At 30.7% G+C, this 13,760-nt stretch overlaps 2 protein-coding genes and 1 long non-coding RNA gene across 4 annotated transcripts; 1 reads left to right on the forward strand and 2 right to left on the reverse strand.

The window, feature by feature from the left end:
- Window positions 1-281: 281 nt before the first annotated feature.
- Window positions 282-3,117, reverse strand: LOC138348548 (uncharacterized). 2 transcript variants are annotated; one of them, XR_011221231.1, is made up of 3 exons: window positions 2,949-3,117; window positions 2,554-2,711; window positions 282-664 (listed from the first exon to the last, which is right to left on the reverse strand). It is a non-coding gene; the product is annotated as an uncharacterized lncRNA (long non-coding RNA). The 2 variants fall into 2 exon arrangements; XR_011221230.1 differs by lacking the exon at window positions 2,949-3,117 and having other exon boundaries at window positions 2,554-2,946.
- A 5,141-nt stretch (window positions 3,118-8,258) lies between these two features.
- On the forward strand, window positions 8,259-10,437 carry LOC109119896 (uncharacterized). The gene is made up of 5 exons (XM_069297986.1): window positions 8,259-8,797; window positions 8,897-9,040; window positions 9,248-9,387; window positions 9,472-9,983; window positions 10,067-10,437. Exons 2-4 carry the CDS (start codon window positions 8,989-8,991, stop codon window positions 9,685-9,687), a joined length of 408 nt encoding a protein of 135 aa, XP_069154087.1. The 5' UTR covers window positions 8,259-8,797; window positions 8,897-8,988; the 3' UTR covers window positions 9,688-9,983; window positions 10,067-10,437.
- Window positions 10,438-11,409: 972 nt separating this feature from the next.
- Window positions 11,410-12,690, reverse strand: LOC101263842 (uncharacterized). Its single transcript, XM_004229056.1, has 3 exons — window positions 12,624-12,690; window positions 11,922-12,532; window positions 11,410-11,715 (listed from the first exon to the last, which is right to left on the reverse strand). The coding sequence occupies exons 1-3, from the start codon at window positions 12,688-12,690 to the stop codon at window positions 11,410-11,412; spliced, it is 984 nt and encodes a 327-aa protein (XP_004229104.1).
- Between the last annotated feature and the right edge of the window lie 1,070 nt (window positions 12,691-13,760).

A 13,760-nucleotide genomic window follows, 5' to 3' on the forward strand; every position in this document is an offset into this window, starting at 1 on the left:
GTAATATAATTAACATCTGTTTCTGTTTGTATTTAACATTACATATTGAAAAGTGCAAATTATAAAAAAAATCATTATCATTTATCATTTAAAAAACATATATTGAAGCAGTCTGTCATTTATATAATTTTTTTAAAAAAATAAGTATATATATAACATTTATCTATGTTCTATATATCAAATTTTAATATGACATTCATAATTCATATAATTTTCATACATGATTCATACAGTGTTCCTATATTTTAAGGTGAGACACAATTAGTAATAATCAGTAATAATTTATATAAACCATCAGTAGTCATAATAAAAAAATTGGAAAAATACATAAATTGTTCATAAGTTAAAAAAAACAAGTCATTCAAAAAAATGTACATTGTGCCATGGAGATTTCTACTTCCTGATACGGAATTTTGGAGTAGGATAATTGGTGGTGTCCATAACTTGTTCTTTATGAGTTCGAGGTCCACCCTTCTTGCTAGCAACTGTTCCTGTAACTTCACTTTCACTTATTGCGCCTTCATCATTCTTTGATTTTGCATAATGCCAAAGTAATGTAGCATATCTTTGACGATGATATTTTGAATCAATATCAATATGTGATATATCAAAAACATCATTGCTCATGTATTCGGCAAATAGAGATGTGTATAAACCACAATCACTGTAAAATATGTGAGAATTCGTGAAGAAGACTGTTAAGAGAGAAGAGATTTTGAACGAAATTTGGTGAAAATTGAATTTTAGGCGTGCAAACGAGATGAATAATGGAGAATTTGAGAAGAAGACTGTAAAGAGATTCAAATTTTTGAGCGAATTTTGGTGAAATTTGTTTATATGCGTGCAAAGGATATCATTTTGTAAGGATTTGGGGAAGAACAAAAATTTGGGAAATATAAATTTTTTTTAGACAACGTGTTACAGTTTAAAAATAACACTGTAATTGTTTTAGATATTGATAGGTAATTATTAATTATGGAATGATAAAATCCCTATTATTTTGTAGTTTTTTTTAAAAGGTAACTATATAATATTTAGGGATAATGCCCAAGTACCCCCTCAACCTATGCCCGAAATCTCAGAGACACACTTATACTATACTAAGGTCCTATTACCCCCTGAACTTATTTTATTAATAATTTTTTACCCCTTTTTAGCTTACGTGACACTATTTTGTGGGTCCAACGATGGCTGACTTTTTTTCAAATTAGTGCCACGTAGGCTAATAAGGGGTAGAAAATTACTTATAAAATAAGTTCAGGGGGATAATAGGACTTTAGTATAGTATAAGTATGTCTCTGAGATTTCGGACATAGGTTGAGGGGGTACTTGGGTATTTTCCCTAATATTTAATTTAAATTACATTAGTTAAGAGTTTTGTTTAAAAAAGGTAACTTAAAATAATTAATTTAATTATCTACATTGGTTTAAATAAGGTAATTGAATAATAAATGTAATTATTTAAATAAGTTAATTATTATTTTAAAAAATTAATGAGAATAATATATTTTTTCTTGATATGCTATAACTTGATAATAATATGCTATAAGTAGTTTATTATTAAAAAGTTTGTTTATAACTTGATATTTAACATCTTATATGTGTGTGTAGTGTTATTTTTATAAATTAATACCCAAAATAATAGAGCAATTATGCGTATAAACCCGAATCATAACAGCACTCAAATCAATATATAACCGATGAATTAATTGAGCATAAATGACATTAAGGCTAAAACAAAGACTACTAGAGCTACTGTTTAGCATTCGAAAATAGAGTAAAGAAAATAAATAAATAAAATAGAATAGAACCAATACAAAAGTAATACGCGCAGCCTGTTCGATAAATAAATATACCAACAACTAATTTAAAAATTAAAGCAAAATATGCAGATAGTCTTGTCATATAAGAGGTGCCATAGTTAAATAAATTAGAAAACAAAATCTCTAGTCGAACCAACTTTGCCACATTATGAAAGCATGAGCTCATTAACATCAGAACTAATTTTTAGTTTTATTTAAACAAAAAATATCATTCTATATCAAAACTATGGTCGTACCTTCTCAAATGGCTAAATCAGATTTTTTAATTTATTGGGCACAAGGGCAAAAGAAAAGGGGTGGCAAGCAGCACCATCAACTATAGACAGATTCAAACAATCGACATATGATATACAAGCTCCACATTAATAAGTCATAAAATTCTAACTTCATTTTTAGAGGAAAAACGACATTGCAACAGCGAGAAACAGAGACTTTATGTTTATAGACCGTGAGTACATAAACATGAGAATTCAACGACATCTAAGTAAACGAACTCGGGATGAAATATGATAAACTGGATTTAAAATAACACAAAAGGCAAAGGCAAAGCTGACACGAAAAGCAAAACCTAAACTTCATCACAAATATACTATGAAATCGCTGAAGGGCGAAACACAACACATCATTGTGTCGAATAACTTAGTAGAAGAAGAAAAACAAAAGACACACTTTCAGAACATTGGAAATCATTAACAGATAGAAAAAATATTATAAAGGGAGGAATTGTTACCTTCTTTTGGTGCAGCTAAATGGAGACAGTGAGCAGGGGGACAACTTTCACCACGTCAAGCACCGAACACGAACAGCGATCAAGGAAGCCCGACAAAACTCCAAGATACTCTCGATTCAGAAGTATATCTCGAGCGTATCTCTGTTAGTTCCTAAGCTCTGTATTTGTACTAAGAAAACTTTCAGCAAGAGAAAAACCACTAAAAATTTTCAACACACAAATTTATTACTGAAAAAAAAATCTCTAATAATTTTCCAACTAATTTTTTTTTTCCTGTGACTAGAAGAAGAGACTACATATAGGCAAAATTAGGATTTTATCTCTTGGGCGGGAAAGAATGAAATTCCCGTTCAAAGCCCATACTGAAAAAATTCAAAACGCCACAAAAATCTTACACCAAAATGGGATGAACAACGTTCTCTAAAATCTGAAATCGTTCCGAAACGGAAAAGGCGGATGGACGATTGGGATTGAACCCAAATGTCCTTGCTGTGACGTGTCACGCATCTGCACGAGCAAGGATGATTTGTGCCTACTTTAGCTGCAGCCGAATCGTATTGGTGCAGAGGAAAAAAGGAAAAGTCAAAAAGGATTTCCAGCGTGCCTGGATACACAGATGCCGTGAGTGCATCATTTGGAATTGAACATTGCTGAAGACGTCACCGCTATTGCTTACTCATGCAGTGCAATTTTTCATCTTCTTGTGAACGTGTTTCTGTTGTCGTTCCTGAAGGGAAATGTTTCTTGAATTGGGTCTTTTCTTGAACACATGACCTGGGCCGAGTCAAAGGATGTTGGGCTTGATCGAAATTCAGAGGGAAAGGAATAAAATTTGTGTCTGAGACTTTTTGGGCTTTTCAGAGGGATTGGACAAGAGATGGATTGAACAAAAAAAAAGGAAAAATTAGCAACTTTAAGAACATAATTAATCAAAATAACATTAATTTAAATTTTTTAGTGAAAATGACAAAATAGCAATATGTTATATTAATGTTACGTATTTTTATTAAATGTGTGTATTTCAGATTTTAGTGTATATTGGTATTATTAAATTAATATATTAATGGAAACTCATTGATTGGACCAAAACATGGTCCAATAACATTTAATGAAAAAAAAGAAGAAATAATTAACTATTTGTGTAAAGTTCCAAGAAAGGTAAAAATTAAAACCAATTCAAAATTTTCAGCCAAATTTTCAAGTTCCTTGTTCAAATTTTCCACATTTCTTCATCAAAGCCATTGTTATCAAGGATTCAAGATTAAAGCAGATTTCGTGGTGACAAGGTTAGTTTAAATTTCGGTTTCAATTTTTTGAGCGTTTTTTGTTAAAGTTCTGATTTTGTATATCAAGACTTTATGGACAATTTATGTGATTTTTGTTTTAATGTACATCATACATTTATGATTTTGTATTTTTTATCCATCTTTTGTGATTTTTTTTCAATTTTTAAGATTAGGTAGATAATGAAAAGCCATTGATTATCAAGGATTCAAGCATATTTTTGAGCTAGGTTCATTATAAAAGCAGATTTCGTGGTGGCAAGGTCAGTTCAAATTTCGATTTCGATTTTTTTAGCGTTTTTTGTTAAAGTTCTGATTTTGTATATCAAGACTTTATGGACAATTTATGTGATTTTTGTTTTAATATACATCATACATTTATGATTTTGTATTTTTTGTATATTTTTTGTGATTTTCTTTCAATTTTTAAGATTAGGTAGATTATGAAAATTCATATATACAGAAACATTGTTGTTTGATGTTCAATACGCAGTTGTTAAAAGATTTTTTTTCTTCAGATTTTTGAATTGTTGAAAAAAAAACAGTGTATTGTATGCAATGGCTGATTCTGTCAGAATTACTAGAGGTATAAACAACAACATTCAAAATTTTCTGGAATTTCCCTCATTTGATTTGTGCATTACTCAATGATTGATCGAAAATGTAGGATCTGCGGCGAGAATGACACAAGAGTATGAAATGGCAATTGATAGCTCTTCAAAAAAAAAGGAAAGTGTCATGCTATAAAACCAGTGTTGATCAACAAAAATATCCAAGTGATGAAGTATTACGCCATGACAATGAAGAGGTACTAAATTATTAACGAAACTAAATTTATGCTGTCTATAGTTGGTTTTTGTGTTTGAAATTTCATGTCTTTCAAATTGGAAGCTTATAGTTTTAAATACATAAAAAAAAATTGTATCCCTAAATGTGATGTGATAAATATAAAAAACCAAGTACAAATCATATGATTCATATGTTACCATGAACCTGCCCCTGTAGTTGTTTTTGTATTCTAGTAGCCATTATTTTTGTCCATAATTTGACTTTGTAAGAAAAGAAACTCTCAACTTAAATTAGTTAATCTCAAAATTAGCTTATTTTCAAAACGACAATTTTGAAGTAGTCAATATTAGTAATTTCTTGTCAACAAGAGTGCAATGTGTTTTACTAATAGAATTAACTTAAAATTTGCAAGTTTTTCGACCTATTAACTGTTTCTAGACTCAATTACTCTTTATTGGTGAATTTTTGTTTTAGATATTTCAATATTTTATAAACTATTTTTACTTTATCAATTAATTGAAATGTAATAAATATATTATAATTATTAATCATTTAGTCACTTAATTATCCAGGTATAATATGCAGCTTAAATATTATTACCCACAATCAACAATAAAATAGTTACAAAAGTATTTCTTATATATAAAATATATAAAGGCAAAAAATATAGTAATTTTTAATTAATGGAAGATTATATGTTATTGAATACTACTAATAAGTAAATTTATTAGTAATATAATAATTGAAGGACCAAATGTGTTATTATACGAAGATGAGTTGAGAAATAGTTATAACAGTACAATAATTAATCATCTTAATACTATATTCCAGAAATTGATTAATTAATTAATTCAATACTATATTATTTGTTGTATACATATATTATGTAGTTATGTTCTCTTCAACATCTTTATGTATTCAAATTTTGATAGACTTATAGTATCAGTTTAGTTGTATTTTGTTATTTGTTTTATTTTATTTTTTTATGTCATCAATATTCATGATTCGGAATGAACATTCACTATTTTGTATACAATGTAGTTTATCATATTCTATTTTGTTAACTAGTAATAGATTTATATATCAGTAATTTTCTAAGTATGTATTCATTTTATTGTTAAACATGTGCAGGCAAATGAATTTTATGTCAAAAATAAACCAAAAAAAGCTCCCCATATTCATTGTTTCTTTAATCATGACATAAAAGCTGACTTGATGAAGTATTTACATGGACATGTATACAATGTATTCTGTGAAAGCACCTGCTTTGATAATTATATGCAAATGCATCAATGTCGTGCTCGCGGACAAATACATAGGTGTTGCATGGCTTTAGAACTCAATTGTAGTTCTCGCCAAGCATTTGTAATGCGTGTAAATGGATCTACGTTGCGTTTCACTTTGAGAGAATTTGCTTTGATTAGTGGATCAAATTGTGTCAACGAAGAAACTGATTTCATCTTTGATCAGTCAGAACCAAATAGGTTCATGGAAAAATATTTTGAGGGTGTTAAGTTGATCAGAAAAATTAATATAATGAGGAGTTTTCATTGAAAAGTGTGAGGGGAGAACGATCAGGATGGCCTGAAGTTTGCAATTTTATACTTCATCCAGACAGTGATTTTTTCCGGTGAAAGAGCTACCAAAAAAGTTCCTAGATTATATTTTGATCTTATTGAAAGTGAAAGGTACAGTCAGTTTCCATGGGGAAAAAAAGCTTTCTATTTGCTGATGAAGAGCCTGAGCAAGAGGTTGAATGGTGAAAAACAATTTTACAGAATCAGGGAAATGCCTATTATATTCCAAGTATGGTTGTTTGAGTGCAGTTCGAGTATTGATTTCCAGGTCGTTGACCATATTCCGAGGTTGCCCAACTGGCAGACGACCAATGAGAGTCGTAGATACAAAAAACTTATGAACACCATATTTAGTGATGTTAATAACAAGGTACTTAACTCGACATATATTTAATAATCACCAAGTTGTATGTTTTCTTATTGGTTTTATTTATAATAGTAACAAAATGTTTGGAATTCAGATTAAATTCAGGAACATTACACCAAATCAAAGGGAACATGCAGTATTGCAACTGCCACCAGAGGGTATCGAAAATCAAGCTCCACCTCAGTATTCAGATTCATCAGATGATGATCTAGATGATGAAATAATTGATACAAATGATTATCCACGAGAGGGAAGCTGTGACGATAAAGATTCTGAAGATGATTTTCAAGCACCTCCTCCACAAGTAGTAAAGGTCAAAAGAAAAGGAAAAGTTGGTTCCTCAACGTAGCCTGTTAGAAAAAGAACAAAGAAGCTGGTGACTGATGGATCCAAAGAGGTTGCAAAAAATTTGGAACCTCGAATTGCTGTTAAACAACCGATGAAAAAGAATGTTGTATCCAAAAAGGTACTAAAGAAACTTAAGGTTATTTTAAAACAAACTGAATGTCTACATGCATATCTAACAAAAATACAACTTTCGAGTGATAATGATATTTCAGAGAACAAGCGGATCTAAAGTGGAAGGCTGGGTGAAAGAGCTGTCAGATTTCAGAAAAGAAGTATTTACCATATAGTACATCCTTCATAGTTATACACTTATTAGAATTATAAATTTTTAATAAAGTATATCATTATGTCATATTTTTAGGTTAAACAAGAGTTTGTTGAAATTCGAAATTCGATCAACGACAACTTCAAGACTGTTCTGGCAGCCGTCAATTCAACACGGGATGAGCATGCGGTTTGTTATAAAAAATAAAATGATGTAACGTATTTCAAATTTACATTTTTGTTAATGATTTACGTTGTAATATAACACAGCCCGAGCATTCTGATGATCATATTGTCCCTAATGATGAAGATGGGTATACACCACCAATAAAGAATCTCCATCAAATCAAGTTCTTATAGCTCAGTGTGACAAATTGGAATCTGGAAATTCAGAGGTACTCGTAGTTTTTTTTATTAATTTAGGCTGTATATACAATCCCTATTTTGGTGTTTTTTACGAAAATGTTAAATTTATTCACTTTTTATGAAGTCGTAACTTTTAATATTTGTTTACATGTTTATTGGATTTTTATATTTTTACAAGACACTCAAGGCTTCAAATGACAGTAAATCAACAAATGTTGTGCCCCATGTAAGTCAAGATTTGTGTATCATTTTTAAACTCAATACTTGTTTAATAAATATCATTACTAAGCCTCCCATATTTTATATAATTATACATTTATATGATTATGATCAAACTCTATCAAGCAATCTTAACTCGTTTTATGATTACATGTATTATAACTGTTATCATTTACAACTTTAAATGACTTTTCATTATTTGTATCCATTAAAATTTTTTCATGTTTCTTGTTATTTTTTTTAAGACAATCAACAATCCGGATGGAATATATCCCAAATCCGATGATCATGAGGTAAGTCAGGTTTTAGACAAGTTTTATGTTTTTTTGTCGTACATCCTAACGTGTGATTACAATATACAAATTTGCCTTAAATTTCAATCTCAATAAATGTTCATTATCATATCAACAATTTCATTTTATAAGGTTTTTTGTATCAACACCCCTGTTCGAAATCTGATTGAAGTGGATTATGAATTAAGTGCTCCAAGACCTACAATTCCTAGAGTATGTTATTTAATTTTATAAGTACATTTGTTATACCATTATTTGGGTCATTACTTTTAAGGTGTTTTTTTTTACGAAATTAATAGGTAAATCAATCAAGTTTTGTATTTGATATACCCCCACAAAAAGTGCTTGGAGTATCTGAAAATTCACATGAGGATGTTGAACAAATGTCATGTCCAGTCCCTATCCGGATTTTGGATCACATGAAAGTGACAACCGATTCACAGTTTGAATTTGACGATCAATTCATGCCTAGTCTCAATTCTATAAAGAGTAGCATCGCACCACATTCAACTTTGATAAAAGGATACACCGAACAGCTGTCAACAACAATTGCAGGATGCATTATAACAAAGGCAGATCAGGCAACTATCGATGTCCAATTGGGTACGAACAGTGAAAATTTGATGATAGATCAACCTATCAGCAATAACGAACAGACGCCATTACCTACGCGTAGGAATAGACGTCCAGGTCCTTATAATACATCTCCGTATCTGACCAATTGTGGATCATCTGCTGGTACAATATTCCATTTTTTTAATACTTTTGTTAATGTAATCATTTTTTTATTGCTACTATTAGTGTGTATTTAAGTTATAGTTTTTTGAACCATTTCAGGTAGTTCATCAAGTCAGCCCCACATTTTTGAATTGAAACACCTTTTTATATATTTGATTTGATCTCTGGCGATTATGATATAACGTTGTGGGATGCGTTTCGTTCATGGATCCGAGATGGCTTACTTACAAAGCATGACAGAAAGTAAGTCATTGGTGAATAATTACAAGATATTTTTACAACATAACTATTTAAATTTTTGTATCCGGTTAAATGTTTGTTTGTGTTTCAACAACAGTTATTGTTAGGTGTAGCTTATATATACGTTTTCTTGATTTTTTTGTATTTAAATGTTAATAGTAATTACTTTACTTTTTTAATGAATGATATACTATTTCTATTTTTATTCAGTTTTTAGGAAGCATGATCAAGACCATTACAAGAAGAATCTAGCTGAAATTCCTGTGGCCATTAACCTTGGCGTTCTCATAGTAGACAATAAGAATTGGTTCTATAATCTGTATTTCAAAGGACAGTTATTGAATAATTCGGTAAGAGTTGTTTAGCATTTATCTTTACAAACAATGATTGATTAGTAGTTATAGTATTTATACATTTGTCTTTAAATTTGTCAGCATGTTGATGTGATTTTATATTATCTACGGAAAAAAGCCAAGTATGATGTTGGAGGCAGCTATGTATACACAACTGTAGATTGTGTATTTAGTTCAAAGATCTCTGCTATTTGGGAAAAATATTTGGATTTAGATAGCGATGTTGGTTGTGCCGATGAAGAACATGTCATTGGTGAATACATTAGAGGGTACAAAATGCATGCTGCTACACCTTGACATAAGATTGAATATGTTTTTGTTCTTGTCCACGTTAAGGAGAAATTTCATTGGGTGTTGGCTGTGATATCATTGAATGATAAGTGTATCAACGTGTATGACTCATATAGGGCAGCAGGTCACGATGCAGCTATCAAGGCAGAGATAGTTAAACTGTCTCAGTTGATCCCTTTGAAGTTATCAGTCAATGACTATTACAACAATAAAGGAATTGATGTATCGCAAGCTCAACAAGAGAATGAGTTTTTTAATGTAGTATTCATAGATAATGTTCCTCAACAGTCGCATGGGTCTCTGTAAGTTTGTGTTTCTTTTGATTTTACTATCATCAAATTATCAATTTATATTGTGTACTAACTTTTAATTTCTTATAATATAGGGATTGTGGTATTTATATGCTAGCTTTTGCTGAATACCTATCATACGGCCATGGTATTCCAGCGAATATTTTGGATGCATCGTGTTTACGGTCAAGATATGCTACACTTCTTTGAAATTATGGCCAACAAAAGAATGACGCCGTTGCAATAAGTGACAATGAAGCACCTCCACGATATAGCAGATTCAATGTAGCAATGGAAGAGATTGATACAATTCAAATAGATTAGTTGTTGCCCATTTTTTGATGTGTAATTGGACATTAGTTTTTGTATTCTATGAAACAATTTTAAAGGGTTCCAGTTCTTTTGTGTTTATTAATGTATAAAATCTTGAAGTTATGGTTTCAAAGGTTATGGGTTAATATTAAAGTGTTCAAGCTTAAGTTTAAGTGCAATACATATGATTCTACCAACATACAATATATATAGAACAAATATAATGTAGATTAAAATCATGGATACGAATACATTTCATTATAAAAGGTATACCAAAATAATTACAATAATCTAACAAAATGTATGCATTCATATGTTTCAAATGGACGTAAGACTTGATATTAAATTATTAAATTATAAATACAATTAATAATACTAACAACATAAAAAAGATAGAATACGTATAGCGAATATGAATACTTTTAGAGAGAAAACGAATATCAAAAAAAAAAAAATTGTATGCATTAAAATGTTACAAAAACAATTTATATTAAATTATAAATACAATTTAACTTGAATACAAGTAACTGCAATGATTTTGTTTGTGACTCATACAATTTTACTCATACATTCTAGATAGAGCAAATACAATATAGATTAAAAACATAAATATGAACACTTCCTCAAAAGATATTAACACCAGGGATATGAATATATTTCAATAGAAAACGAAGAAAAAAAATTTGTATTTATTAAAATGTTACAAAATATAATTTATATTATATTATAAATACAATTCAACTGGAATACAAGTAACTGCAAAGGTTGTGTATGTGACACATACAAGTTCACTCATAAAATTTAGATAGGACAAATATAATATATATTGCAAACATGGATATGAATGAACACTTCTCGAAAGAAAACGTATACAAAAAAAAATATTTGCCGAATTCAAAAAGAAGAATCCAACAATTGTATGCATTCAAATGGATGTAACAATTTGTATTAAAACGTAGATACAATCAGGTTTCGAATACAAGTAATATTATTCGAGAGAAGATGTAGAGCGAATACATTTCAAGATACAACCATGAACAAAGAATTCCATGTTATTTTATTAACCAGAAGGCATAAGAAGTTTGAAAGAAGCCTAACTCTAAAAATATACAAAAAAGAAACATCATTAACTATACAATACACGGTCCATTTCTACATGAACGCCTATTGTGACCTTTAAACCACACGTACTGCAAGAATTCTTTCTCTTCTTACCATATAGCTCGCTATACATCTTGTCACGATACTTTTTGGATGGCCTTCCAGGGAGCTTTTTGTGATTTCGAGGCTGCACTATCTGGTCCTTAATATACCCAGGTACATTCCACTCGTTTTGATCAGGTAACGGACGAATTGGAATGCTATAGGTATTCAACAAGTTACTTGGCTTGTACACGTCGGAACAATATGGCCCAACATCAAAATATTTTTTCTTTAAAACAGCCCAAGCGTGCGAACATGGTATTTCATGTATTTGAAACCTCTTGCAAGTACAAGTTTTATTTTCCAAACAAACAATGTAGGTTCTACCTTCGTGATGAACACTAAACACATAGTTTTTTGATGGCTCAACTGACAAAAATAAATAAACACTTATGTCATATAATTTTGATGATCATATAAATCATAACAACATACCTTCATACGTAATACTGCTTCTTCATTAGCAACAAGCATCTCTTGTGGTCTACCACAAAGTGTGGTGAATGTATGTGAAGCAGACGTATGATTTTTCAAATTCCATCTTGCAAACATCTGTCTTACTTCCTCAAGAAAATCGTATACCTGTAATTCCCTTGCTTCAAATAGACAAGCATTTATGCACTCAGCTATGTTTGATGTCATAACCATTCCTCGATCAATTGTTCCATATACCCTAGCCCATTTTTCATAACTTGCTGATTCCAAGTAATTTTTTACACGAACATCAACTTGTTCAACCTTTTCCATCAGTTCATCAAATTCAGATTGCTTGTATGCCTTTGCCATCCCATAAAAAACTTTCGACAGACTATTGTGCGACTTTTTAAATAGTGTTTTCACATTTTTCCACAAATGCCAAATACAGGCATAATGAGGAACTCCATCAAATACCCTCGAAACTGCCTTTATAATACTTTCGTTTCGATCAGACACAACACACATGTTATATTTAACGCCATGCGCTTCTCTAAACTGTTCAAAAAACCAAGTCCAGGATGCATCATTTTCTGAATCAATAATTCCATATGCTAGCGGCAATATATTTTCTACACACAAAACATTTAATAAAGTTTTTATTTCATATAGAATAAATATATTAATCAACAAAACGAAGTGTATATATTATCATTCTAATACCTGCTCCATCAACAGTACTTGCAGAAACAAATACTTTATTGTAAGTCCCCCCTGAGGTGGCTGCCATAAACTACGACAATTGATTTACAACACTCAAAACCTTTTATGAACCGGAAGAGAAAAATAAAAAGATAAAAAAATTGATTTTCATCGATTTTCTTCATCCTTATATGAGATCCAGGGTAGGTAGCATCCAATACGTATAAGTAGCTCGGCAGTTTACCATGAGAACCAGATGGGGTACCCCTTAAAAGAAATTATAGCCTTTTCCTTAGCCTTACACGCCACTGAGTATGATACATTTACTCCAAGACCTAAGCCGACATCTTGTTGTATATCCTTTGGCGTCAACTTCCTTTTATGATCAACTAACTTGGGTTGTATCATACCTCCAATAAGATTGCTTGTTGCTTGACGTTGTTCATAAACCTTATTTTTCAATGGACACGTGTGATCATCTACGAATTTCTAATTCTGAACATTCCAGATTTATTGATACTTGACGACTTCAACACCCACCCACAATTATCAGAGACACAAACAAGTGTATAACTGTTTGAATAACACCATATTAGAATTAGGTAAAATACAAATAAATATTTGATATAATATAAAAAAACATAATGAAAAAAAAATTATAGGAGAATCCAACCCAAATACACATACCATGTTTGACTTGATCTGTCCGTTTTCCATTGGAATCTATGATCAATAGCGTATTGCGTCATCACAGCCTTTAAAGTTCCCTTGTCCTTATAAACTTGATCTTCCAACACTACCTTATGTTTGTCGTTTGTAATAATGTCGCAATTCATGTTATCGCTATTGTTCGGCACACTAAGCACTAATGATTCTGTATCAACTATATCTATTCCATCAGGCCCACACATTTCGAATCCATCTTCAAACATATTTCTATCAGCTAATTGACAGTCATTCACAAATACGGATACACATATAGGATACTTTGACAATTCTTTGTTATCTTTTTTCAACGACACATACACTCTCACGCCCATGTCGTTGTGTATTTCAAGAGGTGCAGTACTACCCTCTATCTTATATTTAAGTTTCACAATGTTGAAGCTCAAGTCAACACAAATTTGCTTTGAAACAAGATCCATTAGTTCTCTAAAT

The sequence above is a fragment of the Solanum lycopersicum genome, chromosome 1 (genome assembly GCF_036512215.1).
Source record: "Solanum lycopersicum chromosome 1, SLM_r2.1".
Taxonomy (NCBI): domain Eukaryota; kingdom Viridiplantae; phylum Streptophyta; class Magnoliopsida; order Solanales; family Solanaceae; genus Solanum; species Solanum lycopersicum.

Bases quoted from the DNA above. Each gene is read 5' to 3' on its own strand.
- LOC101263842 (XM_004229056.1), bottom strand. From the start codon at position 12,690: ATGGCAGCCACCTCAGGGGGGACTTACAATAAAGTATTTGTTTCTGCA. The intron at 12,533-12,623 runs GTATTAGAATGA...TTTTGTGTGTAG, and splicing joins AAGTACTGTTGATGGAGCAG to AAAATATATTGCCGCTAGCA. The intron at 11,716-11,921 runs GTATGTTGTTAT...GCTGTTTTAAAG, and splicing joins AAGCAGTATTACGTATGAAG to AAAAAATATTTTGATGTTGG.
- LOC109119896 (XM_069297986.1), top strand. From the start codon at position 8,989: ATGCGTTTCGTTCATGGATCCGAGATGGCTTACTTACAAAGCATGACA. The intron at 9,041-9,247 runs GTAAGTCATTGG...ATTTTTATTCAG, and splicing joins CTTACAAAGCATGACAGAAA to TTTTTAGGAAGCATGATCAA. The intron at 9,388-9,471 runs GTAAGAGTTGTT...TAAATTTGTCAG, and splicing joins GACAGTTATTGAATAATTCG to CATGTTGATGTGATTTTATA.